The 22,498-nt window shown below is 37.2% G+C and overlaps 2 protein-coding genes across 3 annotated transcripts in view; one reads left to right on the top strand and one right to left on the bottom strand.

Moving 5' to 3' along the window:
• Positions 1 to 19,843, top strand: part of SLC35A1 (solute carrier family 35 member A1) — a 30,235-nt gene extending 10,392 nt beyond the window's left edge. Inside the window, exons 3-8 of the mRNA XM_080666913.1 lie at positions 10,450 to 10,609; positions 10,757 to 10,909; positions 13,778 to 13,844; positions 15,574 to 15,750; positions 16,174 to 16,308; positions 18,967 to 19,843. Coding sequence (XP_080523039.1) covers positions 10,450 to 10,609; positions 10,757 to 10,909; positions 13,778 to 13,844; positions 15,574 to 15,750; positions 16,174 to 16,308; positions 18,967 to 19,094 — 820 coding nt within the window. The 3' untranslated portion in view covers positions 19,095 to 19,843. The remainder of the gene's footprint in view (positions 1 to 10,449; positions 10,610 to 10,756; positions 10,910 to 13,777; positions 13,845 to 15,573; positions 15,751 to 16,173; positions 16,309 to 18,966) is intronic.
• An 80-nt stretch (positions 19,844 to 19,923) lies between these two features.
• Positions 19,924 to 22,498, bottom strand: part of RARS2 (arginyl-tRNA synthetase 2, mitochondrial) — a 74,862-nt gene continuing 72,287 nt past the window's right edge. For both annotated transcript variants that reach the window (XM_080666911.1, XM_080666912.1), the window contains 2 exons: positions 21,316 to 21,379; positions 19,924 to 20,853 (listed from right to left, as the gene is read on the bottom strand). In XM_080666911.1, coding sequence (XP_080523037.1) covers positions 20,767 to 20,853; positions 21,316 to 21,379 — 151 coding nt within the window. In that variant the 3' untranslated portion in view covers positions 19,924 to 20,766. The remainder of the gene's footprint in view (positions 20,854 to 21,315; positions 21,380 to 22,498) is intronic.

Below are 22,498 nucleotides of genomic sequence, written 5' to 3'. Positions count from 1 at the left end.
TTCTTTTTTGAGACAGGAAGAAAAGCAGCTTTGAGGGAAGGGGATATCGACAATTTGGGGTAGGTATAATGTAAAATTTTAATGCCTCTGAGACATCCTAGTGGGCATGGAAAAATAGGCACAGAATAGGCACACACAACAGAGGTCTGGGCTGGAAAAATAAATATGGGAGTCCTTACCACATGAAAGTATTTAATCTCGGGATTAAAAGATTGTTAAAAGAGCGATCTCGTAAAAGTATCATTTTCAATGTCCTTTGACCCCATATACGTTAAAGAGTATTGTTTTCTGTACAGTATAACCAGAAACTACAGAACTAATATAAAGAGGACACACAATAATAGTTGCAGTGTTTAGACAAATGAAAGTCAGCTTAAGTAACAGATATGAAGCAGTGTCCAATAATTTTACGAGTTAAATTAAGCAGGCTAGGGTAAGGATAACTTCACTCAAGGGCCCAGATTAGGCAGATTAGAATCTTGAGGTCACATGAATTTATGCAGAGGCAGTTGTAGCTCCAGGGATCCTGGTGAGCCTTTGGAGGCCTGAGGTCTGTCTAGTTACTCATCTATAGTGTGAGAACTTTGAGCCTAGAAAGGGACTAATTAATGTAATCTTTGGCTAATGTTACCTAGCCAAATGTAACATCAAGGTTCCAGACCCAGTGAAAGGTCAGTCTCTGTCAGGCTTGGAGGTGGCCCCGAGTTTCTATACCTACAGAATCCTATTTGGACAGAACTCACAATTGCAATCTAGGTCAAATGGCTGAGACCTGTTCTCTTTGGTTTTTTCTCTTTTCCCCTTACCTGGGGTAGGAGTAGCAGAACTGCACACCTGAGGCATGAGTACCCTAACATTCACATTATCAGACTGTAAGACCTTTGTAAGCTGCATGGTATCGCTGGCTTGCCAAAACACTGCATGATGATAGCTTAATTTTAATTGCAAATCTTTCCTCTGCCCTACTTATTTATAATATTTTAAAAAGAACTAGCTAAAAAATTATAAACAGAATTGACTTGAAAATCTTTTCCCTGATGTGTTTAGGATTTTTAGCTTCTTAGAAGAGATATAGACTTGCTTCAGTGAGGAGTGCCTGATATATATTGGGGAACAGAGCTCACGGACTTCATTTATATTTCTTCAGAAAAAAGTAAAAACACCTCTTTCAGGCAAAGAAATGCATACCTTGGTGAGATCTCCAAGAAAACTGGGCAATAAATTATGAGGAAAATTCTTAAAATATATCATTGCTATAATATATAACATAAGTTAAAATTGCCTTAGGAAAAACAGATAATAATATTCTTTTTGGGGGAGGGCTATTGTGGAAAACAAGGTTTTGAAAACCTAATGAGCAGATACCTAACTTTTTTTTTTTAGAAAGCAAGTAACTACTCTCTAGGATACCAACTGTTAATCACTGTCAAAGGTGTTATGTAAAGTGCCAAACATCCTCTTTTAAGATTGCAGCAACTAAGTTTGCTGCCTTCAGACATTCAGGACTGTTGCTATTGAGAATGGCAGGCTGCCAGAGTGATGGTGTTAAGAAAATGTTCTTTCCTGTCTCCCCTTAAAAACAGGTGAGGGCAACATACAGGTAAATACAGCTAATTTTCATTTCGTTCTCATACCTCTATTTTAGCTGTATCTATTATTTCATCTTCTCTGATGAGAAACTTTAGGCTGAGGGAAGTTACAATTTGCAAAAAATACCTAGAAAGTGACTGCAGTGATAGGAATAGAAGACAAGTTCCCTGATCGCTAATGAATGAATAAGCAGGTTTTTTTATTAACTAAGACAAAGATAAACACTTAGCACTGTAAATACCTCAATTATTTTCAGTATTTTTATTTTTTCTCTTTAAGTTTTTATTCCCAGATATTAACATGCATGTTTTATATTCTTTCAATGTATGTATTTGTATGTGTGTGTATAATTTTTTCTGAACTGTTTTACACAAGTTGCCATTTGTCCCTAAATTCTTTAGGGCATAGTTCCTAAAAACAGGACATCTATCCTATCTAATAAAAGAGTAATATGCAAATTGACCGTACCTCTGCTACGCCCACAAGCCATGCCCACCAGCCAATCGGGTGAGTATGCAAATTAACCCAACCAAGATGGCTGCGGCCACGGAGCGAGCAGGAGGCTTGGGTTTCCCCGGTAATGGAGGAAACCAAGCTTCCTGCACACCCTGGTCGGCCCAGGCCTCCGCTGAAGGCTACAAAGTTTCAATTACAGAAGATAAATAAATCCCAACAAAATGGCTGGGGCCACTGAGGAACAGGAGGCTTGGGTTTCCCCGGCAATGGAGGAAGCCAAGTTCCTGGCCTGCCCTGGCTTCTGCTGAAGGCTACAAAGTTTCAATTATAGAAGATAAATAAATCCCAGATACCAGGGCCTCCACTTGGATCGCTGGGGGGCGTGGCCAGCCTGCAAACCACCACAGGCCCCTCTCCCAGGCCACTCCACGCCCCAAGGGAACCCCACCTTGATCCAGGATACCCTTCAGGGCAAACCAGCCGGCCCCACCCATGCGCCAGGCCTTTATCCTATCTAATAAAAGAGTAATATGCAAATTGACCATCATTCCAACACACAAGATGGTTGCCCCCATGTGGTCAAAGATGACTGCTTCCATGTGGACACAAGATGGCCACCACAAGATGGCCAGCAGGGGAGGGCAGTTGGGAGGGACCAGGTCTGCAAGAGAGGGCAGTTGTGGGCGATTAGGCCAGAAGGGGAGGGCAGTTGGAAGGGATCAGGCCTGCAAGGGAGGGCAGTTGGGGGCGATCAAGCCTGCAGGAGAGGGAAGTTAGGGGTGACCAGGCCTGCAGGGGAGGGCAGTTAGGCATCAATCAGGCTGGCAGGCAGAAGCAGTTAGGGGGTGATCAGGCTTGCAGGCAGAAGTGGTTAGGGGCAATCAGGAAGGCAGGCAGGTGAGCAGTTGGGAGCCAGCAGTCCTGGATTGTGAGAGGGATGTCCGACTGCCCGTTTAGGCCCAATCTTACATTTCCCTTACTGGGATCGGGCCTAAACGGGCAGTTGGACATCCCTCAAGGGGTCCCAGATTGGAGAGGGTGCAGGCTGGGCTGAGGGACACCCCCCGCCCCCCCCCCGTGCAAGAATTTCATGCACCGGGCCTCTAGTACAGGGGTCCTCAAACTACGGCCCGCGGGCCACATGCAGCCCGCCGAGGACATTTATCCGGCCCGCTGGGTACCGCTGCCTATCCTGCTTAGCAGCCAACGCGTCCCGGGCCTGCAGTGCGCATAGGAATTTGTTCATAGTTTTTTTTTTTAAACTATAGTCCGGCCCTCCAACAGTCTGAGGGACAGTGAACTGGCCCCCTGTTTAAAAAGTTTGAGGACCCCTGCATATATAAAAGGCTAATATGCTAAGTGTCTATCCAGGTAATGATGTCACGTAGCGACACCTGGCTTCCTCTCCCTAGCGACGACTAGCCGCCTTGCAGTGTCTTCAGCCCAGGAACACGACTTGCTTTATAGCCAGGTGCAAAGATTTCACACTTTAACCAAATGTCTGTGAAGCATTTTCCCATGCCTCATCTCATTTGATCCTCACAGAAGTCCTGGAGTAGGTAGGTAGGAGACTCGATGGAATCCTATTTTCTTTTCATTAGCCGGAAAATGGAGATTTAGAAAGTTTAGAAACTTGACCTGAATGAAAAGAAGTAAGAAATGGTGGACCTTGAAAATGACTTCAGGTTTTCTCACTGCGCAGAATATAGTCAAACACTGCTGCAGTTAAATATTTTACCCTTTGTTCTACCTGCGTGATGTACAATAATAATCAGCTTTGTGTTGATATTTACTGCTGTGTTGCTAACAATTACCTGAAAGAGAAGTTGGGGTGCTTCACTGGGCTGGAAAAAGTTTAGCTAAATCAGAAAGCAGGTCTAATTAAGCAAGTTTATTCTATGTATATAAAAGGCTAAGTTGACTTACGTGTGTACGATACATATAAAGCTCTCGCTGGCTCCAATCGCACATGTGTGTTTTGATCTGTCATTGTCGATTGTGAACTTGGTTGACACTTCTATTATAGAGAAAGGGCTAATAGTGATATTAAAATATTTCTTCTGCCCTAACCAGTTTGGCTCAGTGGATAGAGAGCATCAGCCTGCGGGCTGAAAGGTCCTAGGTTCAATTCCAGTCAAGGGCATGTACCTTGGTTGCAGGCACATCCCCAGTAAGAGGTATGCAGGAGACAGCTGATCGATGTTTCTACCTCTCTATCCCTCTTCCTTCCTCTCTGTAAAAAATGAATAAAATATATTTTAAAATAATATTCCTTCTAATTAATTTTCTTTCAATATACATGAATCCATGCACCAGGCCACTAGTTCTTACTTAATGACACAATATAAACTTTAATACAATACTATTTATTTCACAGACCTTAGATAACTTTGCCAATTGCCCACTAATGTCCTTTCATAGTAAATTAGTCAGTTTACATCTAGTTGCCATATCTGTAGCTTCCTTTAATCTATAACAGTTTCTCCATCTTTTTTTCATGCCAAGATGGTCAAGACGTATCTTGGATTTTCCCTGCCCCAACTCTGAAATCATACATTTCTCTAAGAAGCCTTGAAGCTTTGTTCTTTTTTTTTTTCCCCAGAATGGCATTTAAAAAAAATCTAGATAATAGGTGTGCTTATTGCTACTGGGGTATCATTGCTTCTAGGCCCTTTCAGCAGACAGAGCTAGGAAACATATGTATGTGCACGTATACACACCTATCTGTGTATGCATATATATGTCTGTCTGTGTAACGGTATGAGTTACATATTGTTTGATACCTATAATTCTCATCCAACACTCCAGAGTTGATTTTAACCTTCCCCTTTTTCATATTTGTTCCCTTCAGTGGTGATGAGTCTAGCTCCCATTATTCTCAAGATATTTATTTGCTCAATTCTAGAATACATAAGTAGATTTAGAATTTCTAACATACAATGTGAAAAACAAACCTAACAAGTTCAGTTTTTGTGTATAGTTCTTTTTGCCTTTAGTTTTAGAGTACATAGTAAAAAGACTGTTTGGAATACTTGGGTTATTCTTTTTCTGCTTCAGTGTAATTTTGTAATTTAAAAAACCAGTTCTTTTAGTTTCTGTTAGTAATTAATTTTGGGTTTTCCCATGCTTGTTGATTTTACTTATAATTTACAGTAATTTTTGGAATGGAAAATATGATTATTTCAATGAGAAGTTAGAACTGCAAGAAAATAAGGGAGTATGGGGAAGAATGAGTGGACAGTTACTTGATAAATAAGATTTAAGGTATATGTGGTCTAACTGGTGAGTTTTAGTTATATGTGTGTCTATATATACACAATATCCACTGTGCTCCATTTTATTTACCTTAGAGATTATTGTTTCATGTCAGTAAATAGAAATCTGTCTCATTCTTTTTGAGAGCTGCATGGTTTTCCATTATATGGATGTATCAGATATAGGAGTCTCTATTAATGGTCATTTCCAGTCTTCTGCTACTACAAAAATGAAATAATTATCTTTTTACATACACTGTAGTGCACATGTATGATTACATCAAATCACTTTTAAATTGAGAAGGGAACTATTAAATCCTGTTTTGGTGAGGGGTCAAATTAGTTTGGTGTTGTAAAAGTTCTTATGCGAATAGTTAATTTTTAAAATCTTTGAATTATAAGTTACCAATTTCTAAGTTGGAGTCTCATTCAAACATAAAACAGTATAACATTTAAAATATTTTGGTTCTTCATAAAACTAATTACTATTACAATTCACAGGAAAATTACTGGTTACTTGTATGCTTTATTAAACCCTGTCATAGCTATTAAAACTGACAGTTTTGATTTAGTCTTTTGTGCTATGAAAAGAAGGAAATGAAAACACTTTCACATTGCCATAACAAAGTCAACTTTATTGTTTGCTATTCACCACAGTTTATAAAGACTAAATAAATCTAGTAGGATGTATAAATGTACATATACTTTGGGTGTGTTTAGTAATAAAGCACATGTATCTTAAAACTTTGAGCTGCTATCCATATAAGGCTGGAGAAAATTCTATTATTTCAAGTATTACCTAGAATAATTAATGTAGCTATCAAATACTTATGTTGTAGATTATCCAGCCCTATTCTATTTCTCCTGCTGAGTTTACATTTTGACTGCCTCTTTGTATCCAGGCTATAAGGGGTGTAGGGACATGAGATAGTAAAAGTCTTGTACCTCATATGAGTATTTTTGTCCTCAAATGACCTCATTATTGGTTTTTATACCTGGCCCCCTAAGTCTTTTATGTGAGTTAGTTATACTTAACCTTGAAGATGATAGGAAATTTGTAAGCAAGATTTACATTTCTTAAGCTCATGAGTAACTTCTGCTGTGTTCCATTTTGCACAGTGCCTTGGTAACCTAGCCAAGGATTTTATGCCTCCTAGTAGTTCTCATCAGATCAGGAGCTGGAAGAATGAGGCCTACTTTTGACCAAACATAGGTCAGAAAGAACTGATTTCAGCGTTTGATAGGAAATTTAGGGGGGGAGGAGGCCTTGGAATCTCTCTACAATCAACATGGAGCTTCAGAATTTCTTCAGGTAACAAAAGGCTGCACATAGATTTTGTTTTAGTGATAAAAATAACATTGTTCAAATAGGAAATACGTTTATGAAAACCAGTATATGCTTTTTGACTATACATGCTCTTTCTCTTATCTAGCATTGTCATTTATATAAATTTAATACATTTGTTTTTAACAAAAGGTACTCATTAAGTTACTTGGGAAAATATCAGGACATGAAAATGGAAGAAAAAAATGGCCATTGGTTTTTATTTACTACTTTTTATAGTATATTCAATGCTGTAGTATATTTAGAATTGATCATTTATGTTTGTCTACTTAATAGTAAAAGGATTGATGATTACCAGTGTTTTCTGGAAGATATATTGCTGTTACTTTTTTAAAACTGTAGTGAGTAAATCTAAATATAAGCTTTCAGAGCTGTATTATTAATACATATGTTAAATTAAGCAGGATTTAATCTGATTAATACTGAAATCATTATCATCTTCTTTAAAACTTTCTGTGTACTAATCCCCACATATTCTTTTTTATACCTCCTATTTTTCTATTATTCCCGAGCTTGTGTTTTCTTTTTTACAAGTTCTTTTAGCATCCTGACTTTTTTTTTAACTTTTTTTTCAAAATACCTTATTTATAATTATATACTATTGCTGAAATTCTGAGGTACTACAGTGAAACTTGAGCATTCCAGTAGTTAGCATTTTGGTATAGCTTGGCTTCTCAAACATCCACATTAGCAAAGGAACCAGAAAAAGATGCTAAGCCCTACTGTCAGTGAATAAGTAGTAGCTCCTAAGCATTGAACGAAAGAGGATACAGTCAGAAGAGCAAAAGATCTGAAGGTTAATCCAACACACTGTTCTCTACTGGTTTGTCACATGTAAGGAATGGAGTACTCAGACTGGCTGGTGGTCTCATAGGGCCATGTTTTTGTGAAAACGGAAAGTGTGGAAGAAGAGGTTAAGTGACAGGGAGAAAAGGGGCTACGGCAACCTTGATTATTGGTGCAGGAATGGTTATTAGAAATAGCAATAAGATCCTTAAGTAGCTCATATTCTGACAGGCAAAAGGGTACCAGTGATAAAAAGATAAACTGTATTCTCTCATTAGCCAAAAATTAACTTGATGCTGTTGAAGGCTTAGAGTATCTCTAATGGGTGAAGGTAATGTATTGCCATAGCAGGAGATTAGGGAAAGGAAAAATAGTGACTATACTAAAGTTTGGGGAATCTTAGGTGGGAGATCAATGGGCATGGAAGGAGGTAGAATGTGGGAAATGGGTTCAGATGGGTACCTCTCAGTAAGCTCCATGGGAAAGCACTCTGAACATGTATCAACATAAGTCGGTATTTTAGAAAGTCACTGAAAGTACAGTGAAAGCAGTATCCTATACTTCACAAAATCTGTAAGATTTATATCTCTACTATTACATAATTGCTTACTAGTGAGAATTACGACATTAAGGAAAATGTTCAATTATATTTTCTAATACATGACCTTGTTAACACATTGCAGACCAGTAGTTTTATTGCTAGCTTTACCCAGTGGCCAGATAAGTATCTATTGAATGAGTACAAAAAACGTTTTACATAAATGTTAAAGGCACACTTTAAAATTAAATACCCATTGCATTTTGAAGTATTTATTACATGTTCTTACAAGCTAACATCTTTTTAAAGTATACTTTGTAAAACACTGTGTAATATGAAGCGAGAATTCTCGTGATCCGTCCGCAATGTGTTAAGATGATTGGACCTTTATCTTTTTTCTTTTTAATTTTTTCTTCAATTTTATAATTGAGGGAAAACATTCTTTGGAAAATTCTTTATACTCTGTTTTAAGATGTTGAGATAGTATATAGGACACCTTAGATTTGCACTAAAAGTAATTTTTAAAAAGCATGTGAAATGTTTAAAGGGCCCATTTTCAGATCCTTGGAAACCCCTACTATGTAAAATTTCTCAGAGTGATCTTTCTGGTATTTTCTGCCTCCTCTGGATAGTTTGCAATCTCCCACCAAGCTATGTGTGTTACTTCTCAGCATATAGATTTACCATTGGAGCAGGGTGAATTTGGCAACAGAGGAAGATCTGTAACTCAGGATATCTTTTGTTTCCGTGGCCTAGCCAGTGGTCGGCAAACTCATTAGTCAACAGAGCCAAATTATCAACAGTACAACGATTGAAATTTCTTTTGAGAGCCAAATTTTTTAAACTTCTTCTAACGCCACTTCTTCAAAATAGACTGGCCTAGGTCGTGGTATTTTGTGGAAGAGCCACACTCAAGGGGCCAAAGAGCCGCATGTGGCTCGTGAGCCGCAGTTTGCCGACCACTGGCCTAGGCCAAATTTCCTTTCTTACTTAAGCATTGTCTTGGGGGCAGAGTGTTGTACAATGGATAGGTATAGGTAGTCAATTTAACATTATGGACTTTTTTGGTTTCCCTTAGAACATTGGTGATTATTTTTGTAGGAGAAAAATCAATTAATGACTGTCGATACTAATATATTAACTGTATCAAACTTTGAGTTGAAACAGGTCAACAAAGTATTATGGTCCTAAGCATAGTGTGAATTGCAGTTAGGTCCTTTTGATAAAGTACTTTTCTGGTATAATGCTTATTATTTATTATGATTTACAGTGGGAGAAATAAGCCAGATTATCTTGTTCCTCCTGAGGAAAAATAAGAATAGTTAAGAGCATGGATAATCAATACACAGTCAAGTAGTAAACTTTATATTCATTATAGTGTTTTTTTTTAAAATATATTTTATTGATATTTCACAGAGAGGAAGGGAGAGAGATAGAGAGCTAGAAACATCGATCAGCTGCCTCCTGCACACCTCCCACTGGGGATGTGCCCGCAACCAAGGTACATGCCCTTGACCGGAATCGAACCCGGGACCCTTCAGTCCGCAGGCCGACGCTCTATCCACTGAGCCAAACCGGTTTCGGCTATTCATTATAGTTTTTGTTGGTATTAGTAAGTTACAGATTTCCTGCAAAATTATAGACAAGTACTTGTGTTTTGAGAATATGCTTAAAGATTTATTGTCCACAATACTTCATAAGCACTGAGCTAAGTTGCAAATGATATTGACCTGAATCCATCAATTCCTATCCCAAGTAACTTCTATAGCTACCAAAGCCTTTTTCTTTTAAAATTTAAATTTATTGTAATTAAAAAAAAAAACACTTTAAAAATGGATATGCAACCTGATTAATTAAGAAATAATCAGGGTGGCCGAAACCGGTTTGGCTCAGTGGATAGAGCGTCGGCCTGAGGACTGAAAGGTCCCGGGTTTGATTCCGGTCAAGGGCATGTACCTTGGTTGCGGGCACATCCCAGTAGGAGGTGTGCAGGAGGCAGCTGATCGATGTTTCTCTCTCATCCATGTTTCTAGCTCTCTATCCCTCTCCCTTCCTCTCTGTGAAATATCAATAAAATATATTAAAAAAAAAAAAGAAATAATCAGGGTGAACTTGATGTAATGGCAGTTAAAGTGTCAGGGATTAAATTAAGTAGGTAATAATCAGCATTTCTGGTTTCCTGCTGTCTTATTATTTATTTAATATACTCAAAAACTCCTGGAACTTTCATCAGAGGCCGACAATGGTAAACCTGAGTGTTTTCATACTTTCCCAAAGAGAACTTATAATTGCTTTTCTTTTATGCAGTTGTTGGCATTTTTAAAAATCTAAGATTAGTTGAAAATTATAAAAACAAAATAAATTTGCTAAATTACATCAATGGACTTAATACAGCTATTCTGTGTGTGAAGAATTCTTATCAAAAGGATGCTCTTTAATCTTCCTCAACTTCTTCTCCTTTCCCCCTTTTGTTTTAAAAGAGAAACTGGTAGTCTGGGTAGATTCAAGACTTCGTTAAGAGAAAATGTCTTGGGGAGCCCCAAAGAACTGATGAAGTTAAGTGTGCCATCATTAGTGTATGCTGTTCAGAACAACATGGCTTTCCTAGCTCTCAGCAACCTGGATGCAGCAGTGTACCAGGTAAGTGGAATAAATGATAATGGAGAGCAGAATCTCAAAAGATGTTTTTATGGTGAAATATTTTTCTCAATAATTCTATTAATGATATCGGAAATAGTGGTGTCAGAGATTAACGTTAAGTTCATTAATTTATTATTTTGTTTCTAGGTGACCTACCAATTGAAGATTCCTTGTACTGCTTTATGTACTGTTTTAATGTTAAACCGGGCACTCAGCAAAGTCCAGTGGATTTCAGTTTTTATGCTATGTGGTGGAGTTATACTTGTACAGTGGAAACCAGCCCAAGCTACAAAAGTCATGGTAAGAAACAAAATGCTTACCATAACTAAAATAGGAAACTTCCTATGTCTTACCTACTTCAGTCACATTGGTGAATGCAGCACAATTATATTTCTTTGATTGAAAATATTTGTTCTGTAGATAGGCTTTTAAAATCCCGTTAGTATATGACTAAAGATAATGTAATTTAGGGGAATATGCATAACTGTTTGAGATGGAAGGGTCTTTAAACTTAATGTTATGGATGACAAAATTGAAGTCCAAAGAGGTGAAGTAACCTGTGATTAAAATTGTGACTTCTACAAAAGTATGTATGTTCAGAACTTTTTTTTTTTTTTTAAATATATTTTATTGATATTTTACAGAGAGGAAGGGAGAGGGATAGAGCGCTAGAAACATCGATGAGAGAAACATCGATCAGCTGCCTCCTGCACACCCCCTACTGGGGATGTGCCCGCAACCAAGGTACATGCCCTTGACCGGAATCGAACCCGGGACCCTTGAGTCCACAGGCCGACGCTCTATCCACTGAGCCAAACCGGTTTCGGCTGTTCAGAACTTTTAAACCTCGTTCAGACATTTTCTCAGAAACACTGGGCAAAGATTTTATCCATCTAGTTTTCATCTCTCCGTACCCCCAACTTCACAGTTTTTTATCTCCCTTTTTTTAATCCTTATCTGAGGATATGTATATTGATTTTAGAGAGAGAGGTAGGGCTGGGGGGAGAGAAACATTAATCGATTGCCTCTCATGTGCGCTGGACTGGGGATCAAACCCCCAACCTAGGTACGTGCCCTGACCGGGAATAGAACCCGAAACCTTTTTGGTGTATGAGACCATACTTCAACCAACTAAGCCACCCAGCTGGGACAGTTTTTTATCTTTCTGTACATACTTCCACTGTCAGTCATAGAGATTAAAGAGTAGTGTTTTTACTGATAATTGACTTGATAACTAGAATAGGGCAAAACATGTACTTTACTTACAACTTTTAGTTTGCTAAGAGTTAAATGTTAAGGTACATACCTGAATTTTTAAAAATGTTATATGCTTTAATCAGTTATTTTCTTAAAGAGCAGTAGGGAGTGGAACTCTAGTGAATGACTTCCTGAAAGTCATTAGTTTCTTTCTGCAACTGAAGACTTCAATTTTTTTTGTTTAAAATATATTTTATTTTTTACAGAGAGGAAGGGAGAGAAATAGAGTTGGAAACATTGATGAGAGAGAAACATCGATTAGCTGCCTTCTGCACACCTCCCACTGGGGATGTGCCTGCAACCAAGGTACATGCCCTTGACTGGAATTGAACCTGGGACCCTTTAGTCCGCAGGCTGACACTCTATCCACTGAGCCAAACTGGTCAGGGCCAGACTCTTCAATTTTTAGTAAATGAAAGTTCTTTTAGGAATATAGGGCAGCTGGGGATGTAAGGAGAGCTTGTGAAACAGGACGTCAATTCCTTTTTAGGTAGTTACTTTCTAGTCTGGTGGAGATCCGCCCCCCCTCCCGAAAATGAGTTTTAGATTAATATATATTGTCTTCACATGTTTAAACATGCTCATATTCTTGGTGACATTCCAAAACACTGATCAAACATGCACTGCATATTTAACTTAGTTGTAGACTTTCAGAGAAATAATTTGTTGGGAAGTAAGGCCAATATGTAATTAAAAGTTAAATGTGAACTTTAACACCTCACCCCATTAGAAAAGATGTTAGGTCCACCTCACATAGGTAATGTATGTGAAAAGTTTAGTAAACTAAAGCAGAGTATAGGGCAGCTTATCCTACTTTTGGATTCCTCTGGAGCAGCAATTTTCAACCAGTGCCACAAGAATTTTTAAAACATGCAATACCTGACTATTCCAGCCTTGGGCAAACTACGGCCCGCGGGCCGGATCCAGCTGTTCTATCCGGTTCTCTTGCTCTCCCCTCCGCTCCTTTACTTTGAATTTATATTAGTTCACACAAACACTCCATCCATGCTTTTGTTCCGGCCCTCCGGTCCAGTTTAAGAACCCATTGTGGCCCTCGAGTCAAAAGATTTGCCCACCCCTGGACTATTCAGTCAGGGGTACTAACCTCTTTTACCTTAGATTGTGAAATAATAAAAAAAAAATAATAGCCAGCACAACCATAGCTGTCTGGTGTGAATGAATCAAAATACTATTTTGTCAGATCTGCAAAAGTTATGTTTTTTTTGGTGTGATTTGGAATTTTAGTAATTAGTTTGTGTGTGCCATGAGATGAAGAAGGTTGAAAATCGCTGCTCTAGAAAGTTCTTTTATACTTTAAACAAGGTACAGCTTCCTGTAACTGCTTCATTGTTCTTTGTTCTTGTCAGAATAACTCAAATTCTGTTATCTCCCATATATCCTCTGAATGTTTGAGGACAATGTCACATCCTTCCTCCCAAGTCTTTTTTCCTCATTGAGACAACCTGATGGTTTCTTTCTAGAATTTGGTTTCTAGAGACTTCCCAATTCCTGCCTCCTGCCCTAATACTTCCCTGTATTTCTCTTCTAGATGTATTCATCTATTATTGTTCCTCATTATGTCCTAAAACTTCACACTATCTCTAGATGTTGACTGAGCATTGTGAGATGTAACTTGCTAATTAACTCCATTGTTCTAAATACTAGAGACGTTAAATCAAGATATTTGTGTGTGTGTTTTTTTTTTGGGGGGGGGGTATCCATTCTCTAACTGGTTATAGTTATATGTCTTTATCTCTGTGTTATTTCAAGAATTAGGACTATAGAATAGCTGTGTCTAATATGGCAAATACTTTAAGTAGAACTGTAACACAAATTTTTGTGTTCCATTTATTTGGTCTGTTGGATGAATTCTATTTATTACTCACTAAAAATAAAACATTATTATTGCAGGTGGAACAGAATCCATTTTTAGGGTTTGGTGCTATAGCTATTGCTGTATTGTGCTCAGGATTTGCAGGTAAATCACAAAAGCATTTTATTCTGTTGTCCAATTTTAAAAATATCAAACTAATTAGGAATCTAGTTTACCTTGTTTTATTATAACAATTATATTTCCCTTAAAGCTTACCTATAGTTTAGTTATGTGTCAGCTATTTTTCCAATAAATGCATGGTAGTGTTTAACTCAGTTCAGACCTCAGTCTTTACTCATACTTGTAGTTCTCTAAGAATATACTTGTCCTTGACCATTCTTAGTCCAGCCCAGTATTTGTTTTTCCCTAGTAACTTCAAGTTCTTCCTCTGCTTCAACAGGGAGAAAAGAGGGGAGGGGTGGGGTGGAGAGTACCAGAAAACTTAATACATAAAGTAACAGCCAAAAACAGAAGGACAAAAATCAAAATCATTAACATAAAATAAATTTAGAATCGTGTAGAGACAAGCCATTCTGCACTCAATCAAGAGACAGTATATGAATGTATAACATAAGAAATAAAATGTGTTTTAGAGATAGTTCTCTCTGGTAAAGAGTATATTAGTTATAGCTATATGTCTTTACCTCTATTTGTGTTATTTCAAGAGTTTGGACTCTGCTCTTACTTTTGACGGGGAAAGTAGGCTGGATATGGAAATGAAATATTGATTATAAAAACAGATGTTTGATGAGAGGGGAAAATCTGAATTTGGGAATATACCTAATGATAGCATCATGCTAAATTTTTATTCTTAGTAACGAGCAAATTAGAAACAAAATTGAGTTGCCTCTCAAAATAATATACTATTTGATTTTTTAGCATTATTTCGAACAATTAAATGTTTGTGTCCAACATTCTTGTTAGTTCTTCTTAATAAATAGTTGAAGAAATGGTGAGTGGTTCATTTATACTGGAATAACTGAGCACTCACTAGTTAAGTGGTTTTCCCAGATAGGAAATTCATAGGTAGAAATTATGTTTTTCCCCATTTTCTGGCTCTTCCCAATATATGTGCCAAAATCAATCTTGTTTTTCATTAGAATTTTCAGTGGATTAATACTTCAGTGGCGATTTCTAAATCTCGAATTTACATGGTATTTATAATTTAAATCTTTAATATCTTTGTTAAACGTGTTCATTTTAAGAGTAAAACTTACAGCAGTGATTGGGGGTGGATGGGGAGGTATCATGTGCTCTTTTAGAGTATCTGAAAAAAGCTGTGGCTCTCCCAAACACAGAAAAATGCAGAGTGCATTATCTACTTAGGAAGTTCTTGGTCCTTCTGACATTGTGTATGAATGTGGCTTGGGGAGCCTTGCTTTAAAGGTAAATGGCTCCACTCAGCAAGTTCTATTAAAATTTTATTTTGGTTGTGTTACTTACTCTGAAAAAATCCAAACTGGTGATTATACAGGTTACTTTGCAAAGCTGGGAATATTCATTACTAGGCAGATTTTATAAGGATGTGATTATGATAATTGACTCTATGTATCTTACTGCTATAATAATGGCAGAAACTGTTCTTAACAGTAATTTAAGAGTCCTGTTAAATGTGAGTTAGAAAGTTCTTTTTATTCTCTGTACTCTAAAAAAAATTGGTAATGTTCAATATGCCATGTGTCACACAAACATAATAAGTGTGCGTTTAATGTAAAATGTTTGTTCCCCAAATCGCATACTTTATATTATCCTGTATCTCCAGGTTAGTGTTATTTTTTAAGTTAATTTCTAATAATATCTTTATCTCATATTTGCATGTCTAATTTTCTTTCAGGAGTGTACTTTGAAAAAGTTTTAAAGAGTTCAGACACTTCCCTTTGGGTGAGAAACATTCAAATGTATCTATCAGGGATTGTTGTGACATTAGTTGGCGTCTACTTGTCAGACGGAGCTGAAATTAAAGAAAAAGGATTTTTCTATGGTTACACATATTATGTCTGGTTTGTCATCTGTAAGTATCCAGGAATCAAAGGTTCTGGGTAGACCCTTAAAAAAAAAAAGTCAGATGTCTATTTGAAGCGTTTAATAGCATTTTAAAGTTGTTCCTTTATATTGTGAACACTAGTTTGAAATGTAATTTGGGTTTTATTGACTTAATTTTGTGGCATAGCTGTTCCAAAGCAATTTTGTCTTCTTAATCAGAAGTATCGAATGTGTTAGCAATAAATGTGTACAATTTAGTAGTGGACCACACAGCCCTTTGGGCATCTGAAAAACAGTTTTGTAGGAACTATTACTGAATTTTAATATCACTCTCTCAGGTGGCTGCTTCTAAGGAAAATGGTATGGCATCTTTGAGGATGAAAATTTCCTCACCATCATAGAATGTTTCATTTATTAGCATGTTAAGATTTTCTTTCTTTCTATGTACAAGTTCTTGCAAGTGTTGGAGGTCTCTACACTTCTGTTGTGGTCAAGTATACAGACAACATCATGAAAGGCTTTTCTGCAGCAGCAGCCATTGTTCTTTCTACCATTGCTTCAGTGCTGCTGTTTGGATTACAGATAAGTATGTCTTAGTTTGTATTTTCAAGTTTTTAACATGGAAAAGCCTCTCATTTCCTTGATTTGTCTTTTAAATGTGGCATGGTCATGTTGTTTTACAAAAATTCCTAGTTTCGTTATAATTTATTCTAAAAGTGCTGCAGTTCCTAGTTGTGTGGAATATGGGTCAGCAGTACTTAGGTATTTGTTTTTAAATAGTTCTAGAGCTTAAGCTGAGGGGTGCTCATTCTGTATGAAAGTGAGAGGGCTTCTCTTAGAGCTTTTTTATAGGCAAGACCTCCCAATTCCCCAGATATAAGACAACTTAAGTGCTTCAGGGAGAATATACTATGATGAGATACATGAGGAAATATAAGGACTTTAGGAAATTATTACTTTCAGCAGAATTAGAATAAACAAAGCTTTTTGAGTAAATAACAAATTCTTTCATTCCCCCCTTAGTTTGTTTTGGACGTGGGTGCAAACTGGTTTTGAAATTACGATTCAAATCTAAATGTTCTTTTCTCTTTTATAAAGATATCTTTGTTTCACTTAATATGTAACTGATACAAAATTCATTACTATAGGACTATGCTAGTCCTTCTAATACAGTTGTCCCTAGCCCACACCCAGCATTAAGTTGGTTTGTTACTTAAGCAGTAGTGCTGACTTAACATTTAAGGGTGCTTTTATGCTGTAATAATTTTATTTAATAATACATGAGGAAAATTTGTCAAATATCAACACTGAAAAGAAACATGTTTATATTTCATTTAAAAATAGAGGAATACCAACCTTGTAGAAATACTAGAAAACTATTTTATAGTACTAGAGGCACGGTGCACAAAATTCATGCACTGGGGAGGTGGGTGTCAGGGGGTCCCTCAGCCCAGCCTGTGCCCTCTCACAGTCCAGGAGCCCTGTGATCGATTGTCCCAAAGAGGTAGGCCCTGCCCACCTGGCTGGAGCTCCATGATAGATGGCCCCCGCAGGATAGCCTGGGCCTCCTTCTTTGGGGCAATCGTGGAGCCCCCCAATTGATTGCCTGCCAGGCAGTGGCCTGGGCTGCCTCCTGCAGGGCGATCATGGGGCGATGGCCGGGCCCTGACCAATCACATTGCACCTGCCTTGGTTGGCCTGGCGCCAGTGGGTGTCATAGCATGGTCGTCCAGAAGGTCATTCTGCTGTTCAGTCCATTTGCATATTACGCTTTTATTATTATTGATGGTTCAAATTTTGCCTGTGCCATTTATTGACTGTACAACCTTTGGAAAATTATTAACCTGTGTCTCAGTTTCTTCATCTATAAAACGGGAATGGTAAAGCACCTGCCTCATAGGGTTGTTTCAGGGAAAGTGCTTAGAATAGTGCCTGTCATGTAGTAATAAGTATTCTGTATAAGGCCAACCACTTAAGTGTCAGGTATAGGCCCTCCTCTAGATATTTTTCTTACCTGATTTGGGTGAACTTTGAGGTTCTGAACCATCCTTATGCTCAACAAATCCTATGACTTTGCTCCTAAATAATACTTGGGAACAGTATAAAATGCTTTTGGTCAATGTTCTATGTTAATGATGGTCAAGGAAATTAGACTGTCTTAGCAATCTTCCAGTTTCTTATTTAATTTTCTAGAGGCCTGGTACATGGATTCGTGCACTGGTGGAGTCCCTCGGCTTGGCCTGCGGGGATCAGGCCGAAACCGGCTCTCTGACATCCCCCTGAGGAGTCCTGGATTGAAAGAGGGTGCAGACCAGGCCGAGGGACCCCACCAGTGCAGGATCGGGGCCAGCCGGGGAGGAACTGTGGGAGGGCTCCAAGCCATGTCTTGTCCAGTCCCGATCAGCCGGACCCCAGCAGCAAGCTAACCTACTGGTCGGAGTGTCTACCCCCTGGTGGTCAGTGCACATCATAGAGACTGGTCAAATGGTCAGACACTTAGCATATTAGGCTTTTATTATATAGGATTCCCATTCCCCTGTTTTGAAGGTAAAGCTAGTCTTTTCTGGTTAGGGTTGAACTAAAATCATAGCTTGATGGCATTTTTTTACATGCCATTTTGTAAGCTGTTAAGATTGTACCATTATATTCCATATAGAATGGAGTATACAGTTTTGACATAGCATTTATTTATAAAGTGACTACTGGTCAAGTTTAGACAAGTTGTAATTCAGTGGTGTCCTGATTTTTAGGATTAAGATGATAAAGAAACAAGGCTAGCAGAAAATGGAATTTTACTTAGTAAATCACCACTTCTCCTATTTAGAAATCTTCAGTGGATTTAATTAAATAATTATTGGTTACTTAACTGTTTGAATTTTACTCAAATACCTTTGCTCTAAATTTGCACAGGTTTCTAGTATCATGGAAAAGCACACTCCACTACTCTTTCTTTCAATCAGCATAGAGGGAAGTTAGTATATTCTTTGTCAGTGGTTCAGGATAGGCATACTGTGTTCTTAAAAGTGTATATACACTGTACTCAGTGACTTTCACTCCCTTCGTCTTTCTAAACCTTATAGAAATAGATTTTCCATATTAAATTCCATTTAAAAAATTGACTCGTCATAAATGCAAATAAATGGTGTAAACCTATAATTGAAAGTTTTCAAAATTCTAAACCAATCACTGTTACATAGTTTTATAGACACAAATACAAATAAAACTTATTTTGTTTCCTTTTCAGCACTCACCTTTGCTCTGGGTACTCTTCTAGTATGTGTTTCTATATATTTCTATGGATTACCCAGACAAGATACTACATCCATCCAACAAGGAGAAACAGCTTCAAAAGGGAGAGCCAGTGGTGTGTAATTTCAGCCTCAAATGAGATTCCTACTAAGATTGAAACCATTTGCATTAAACTAGAGCCTTAAAGTCAACCCCAGAAGGTAGCTTAAACAAAGAATAACAAATTAACTGTGTGGTATAAGAATTAAGAAGAAAGCTATCTTGAGTGAATTGCTACCAAGACTTAATGTGACTTGTTTGGGGTCAACCCATTTTGTCTTAGAATGAATTTTTTTGTATATATAATGTATATAAAAGTATGGAGGTAGCACGGTTAAAAAATCATGTGAGGCTATAATATTCAAATAATAAGGTTTGGGACAATGTTAAAGGTTAAAGTGCCAAAGCCATTTCTGTACTAACTGTTGTCTTGTTCAGGTACCAGGGGAGAAGGATGCCCCCTCCTTGTTCCCCAACTCATGTACAGTAATTTGTTCCAGCAGCAGTAAAGACCTATTTTCTTACAAGAGAGACAAAAACAAGACAGACTAGTTAGAAACAAACTGAAAGTGGCATAACTCAAGACAATGATTTCTGGGTGGTGACTGAATACTCCTGTAAATGCTGTATTTTGCCATTTATTGTATGGATTCATATTTCTTTGCTGTTAGATGATGTACTTTTCTCCAAAAAATATTTCTAATGTCACTTTTGTACTTTTTTTATAAAATATGTTTAGCTGTGGGGCTCTCAATAATTTATGAAATTCTGTTTTTTAAAAAATTTTTTTATATTAATAGGGAAATTCATCAATAAACTATATATGAAATCTGTTTGATCACTTTTTGTGTTATCGATATACCATTAAGGTAATGCAAAGACATAAGCTTTTAACCCCAAACATTGCATTTAAAATCTTCTCTATGTTGAAATTGTATTAGTGTTCTTTGGTTGCGAATAATAGCTATAAACTAACTATGATTAAAGATGGCATACCATACTTGCTAATATAAAACTATTTTCATTCAACTAGAGAAGCTTGGTTCATGCTAATTTCCCCCTCTGGCTTGTAAAATGAGATAGTCACTGATACTGACACTAGAGAAGACTTGTAGTAGCAACATTTAAAATAAATTAGAAATGCTGGCAGATGAGGGCAGCCATACTGATCAAACAGATTACATGTTAACCTAAACAATCACACAAGACATACTTTACCAATATGCAGATATGTGAAGTAAATGGTTTATATACAAGTAATTTCTTGTTATTCAATGTATCTAGTTCCCGAGTTCATGTAGTAAGTTACCTGTATACATATCAACAAAAAAACACGAGATCTGTTCTTTGGGAGTTATCAGCTGTATTGGCAAAAAGGTGTAATACTGGTCTAAATTTTTTCAGACTCTAGTCATAAGAAATTTGATGAAAACATTAGGTAATCTTAGTTGGTTTTAAGAATAGTTTCTGGAGGAATGGCATTGTGAGAAACCTCAAAGTAGAATTTAAACTCTAACCCTTTATTCCCGTTAGACCCCAATGCATTGAAAAGATTTAAATGAATTTTATAAAAGTCTATTTAATACTTAATGACTGTGAGATTTCTTTTTAAGGATTAAGATTTAATCAGTTAATAAATCACTTGTAGATTTAATGTATAGATTCTGACACTGAATAATAAAATTCTAAACAGCAAGGCATATAAGAATAGATAACTAGAATTAATTAGTATTTAAAAAGCCATTTTCATTGGAAATTACATCCTACATACAGGTGTTATTCCAAGAAGTTTCATTCCATTGGCTAGGACAGAACGGACAGCTCTGAAAAGATGAAGCCTGGCCTACAAAATAAATCAAAGAATGATTAAATGTTCAATAATAGGCTAACAATAAAGTGAATAAGAATGTTTTTAAGAATAAATTTAACTTTCTTCTAAGTACAAACAATATCTCAAAAGTGCCCTGGGGTTTGCTGTAGGCAAGGGAATACAAATTCCTAGAATCTCTAATAGTAACACTGGTACCCAAGGGTTGGGGAGTGAGTGACAGTACCATCATACAGCACAGATTCAGATAAGGGAACCCATTACTGTAACACTTCATGTAGGAAAATGTACTTCATAGTTTAGTATGTTGCAAAGTACATAAACGTTGATTGTTACAACCCAATTATAATTATTACCGTAAGTACATTGCTGTAGTAAGTTGAACAATTGGATACTATTTTAGAAACATTTGCAAGACGGACTCAGTAATATTAGTCTGGGGATGCGAGAGATTATACACAAAACACTGTAACATACCCCAGCCACTTCAGGAGGACTCTGTTTTATGGGCAGTGTTCTGTGTGCCACAGCTGCAAGGTGACTGAAAAGAGAAATCATGATCAGGACCAGTAGTAATTTCCTGTTGTAACATATAAGCCTGATATCTAATCTTGCTTCCTCAATTTAAAGATTAAAAAAAAAATTAAATCCTATATACAACCATTAAAATGTATCAAAAGTTGGAAAGTTGAAGACCCTGGCTAGGTAGTTTAGTTGGTTAGAGCATCATCCCGAGATACCAAGGTTGTGGGAAACAACCAAAGAATGCATAAATAAGTGTAACAACAAATCCATCTCCTCCCCCTCCCTCCCTCTTTGAAAAAAAAAAAAAAGATTATTTCATTATTAGTTTTACAAATATAGGAGATTCCTTTCTAGTGAGTTTTTCCTCATTAGGCTTCCTTTAAGATGGTCTGGCCTTTTCACCTCTGTATGGTCAGTCCACTCTGCACACATACTGGCCACTCATCTTTAAAACATTTTTCTATTTAGGTAAGGCAGCAATTACAACAGTGTGCCAGAGAAATGAAGCTTATGACATTTGTTTCAATGATTAAGTGGCATTTAATAAGACTTTGGCTTCTTCGTCTCTATAAGCCTAAGTGGATTTTAAAGGAAACATTTATTTAAATCTAGGGAAGACAAAATAAAAAGCGTAATTAAGAGAACAGTCCCAATAAATCTTTGGTTTCAGTAAGTCTTGAATAAAAGCAAATATTTCTTAAATAGTTTTATGGGGAGACACAGTTATCACTCAGAAGACAGAATCAAATAGTCACGTTTCTAAAATAGCTACCATGAAATGCCTATCCAAGTGTCACTGACTTGCTTCTCAATTCATTCTTGCCCTCTAGCTGACTGATATTTCTCTGCCTCTGCTTAAAACCTTTTTGTGGACCCTACTGCCCTGAAAATAAGATGAAATGCCTAGTACATGGCAGAAATGCTTCATCGGATCCTGCCCGGGACTATGCTGATAGTTCCTTTAATGATCATGTTCTTGCTAACTCTGGGCTTTCTCCTCCCCCTCTGCCACCTTGTTTCTCCTAGTTAATGTCTACTCCTTTCCTCTGGAAAGCCCTCTCTGATCCCTCAAGGCTGGGCTGAGTGCCCTGACATTATCTCTCACATCCACTCTATCCTAACACATACGCACTGT

Source organism: Plecotus auritus (genome assembly GCF_963455305.1).
Source record: "Plecotus auritus genome assembly, chromosome: 4".
NCBI classification, from domain to species: domain Eukaryota; kingdom Metazoa; phylum Chordata; class Mammalia; order Chiroptera; family Vespertilionidae; genus Plecotus; species Plecotus auritus.
The sequence above is the reverse complement of the archived record's forward strand: the minus strand, read 5'-3'. Positions and strand labels throughout refer to the sequence as shown.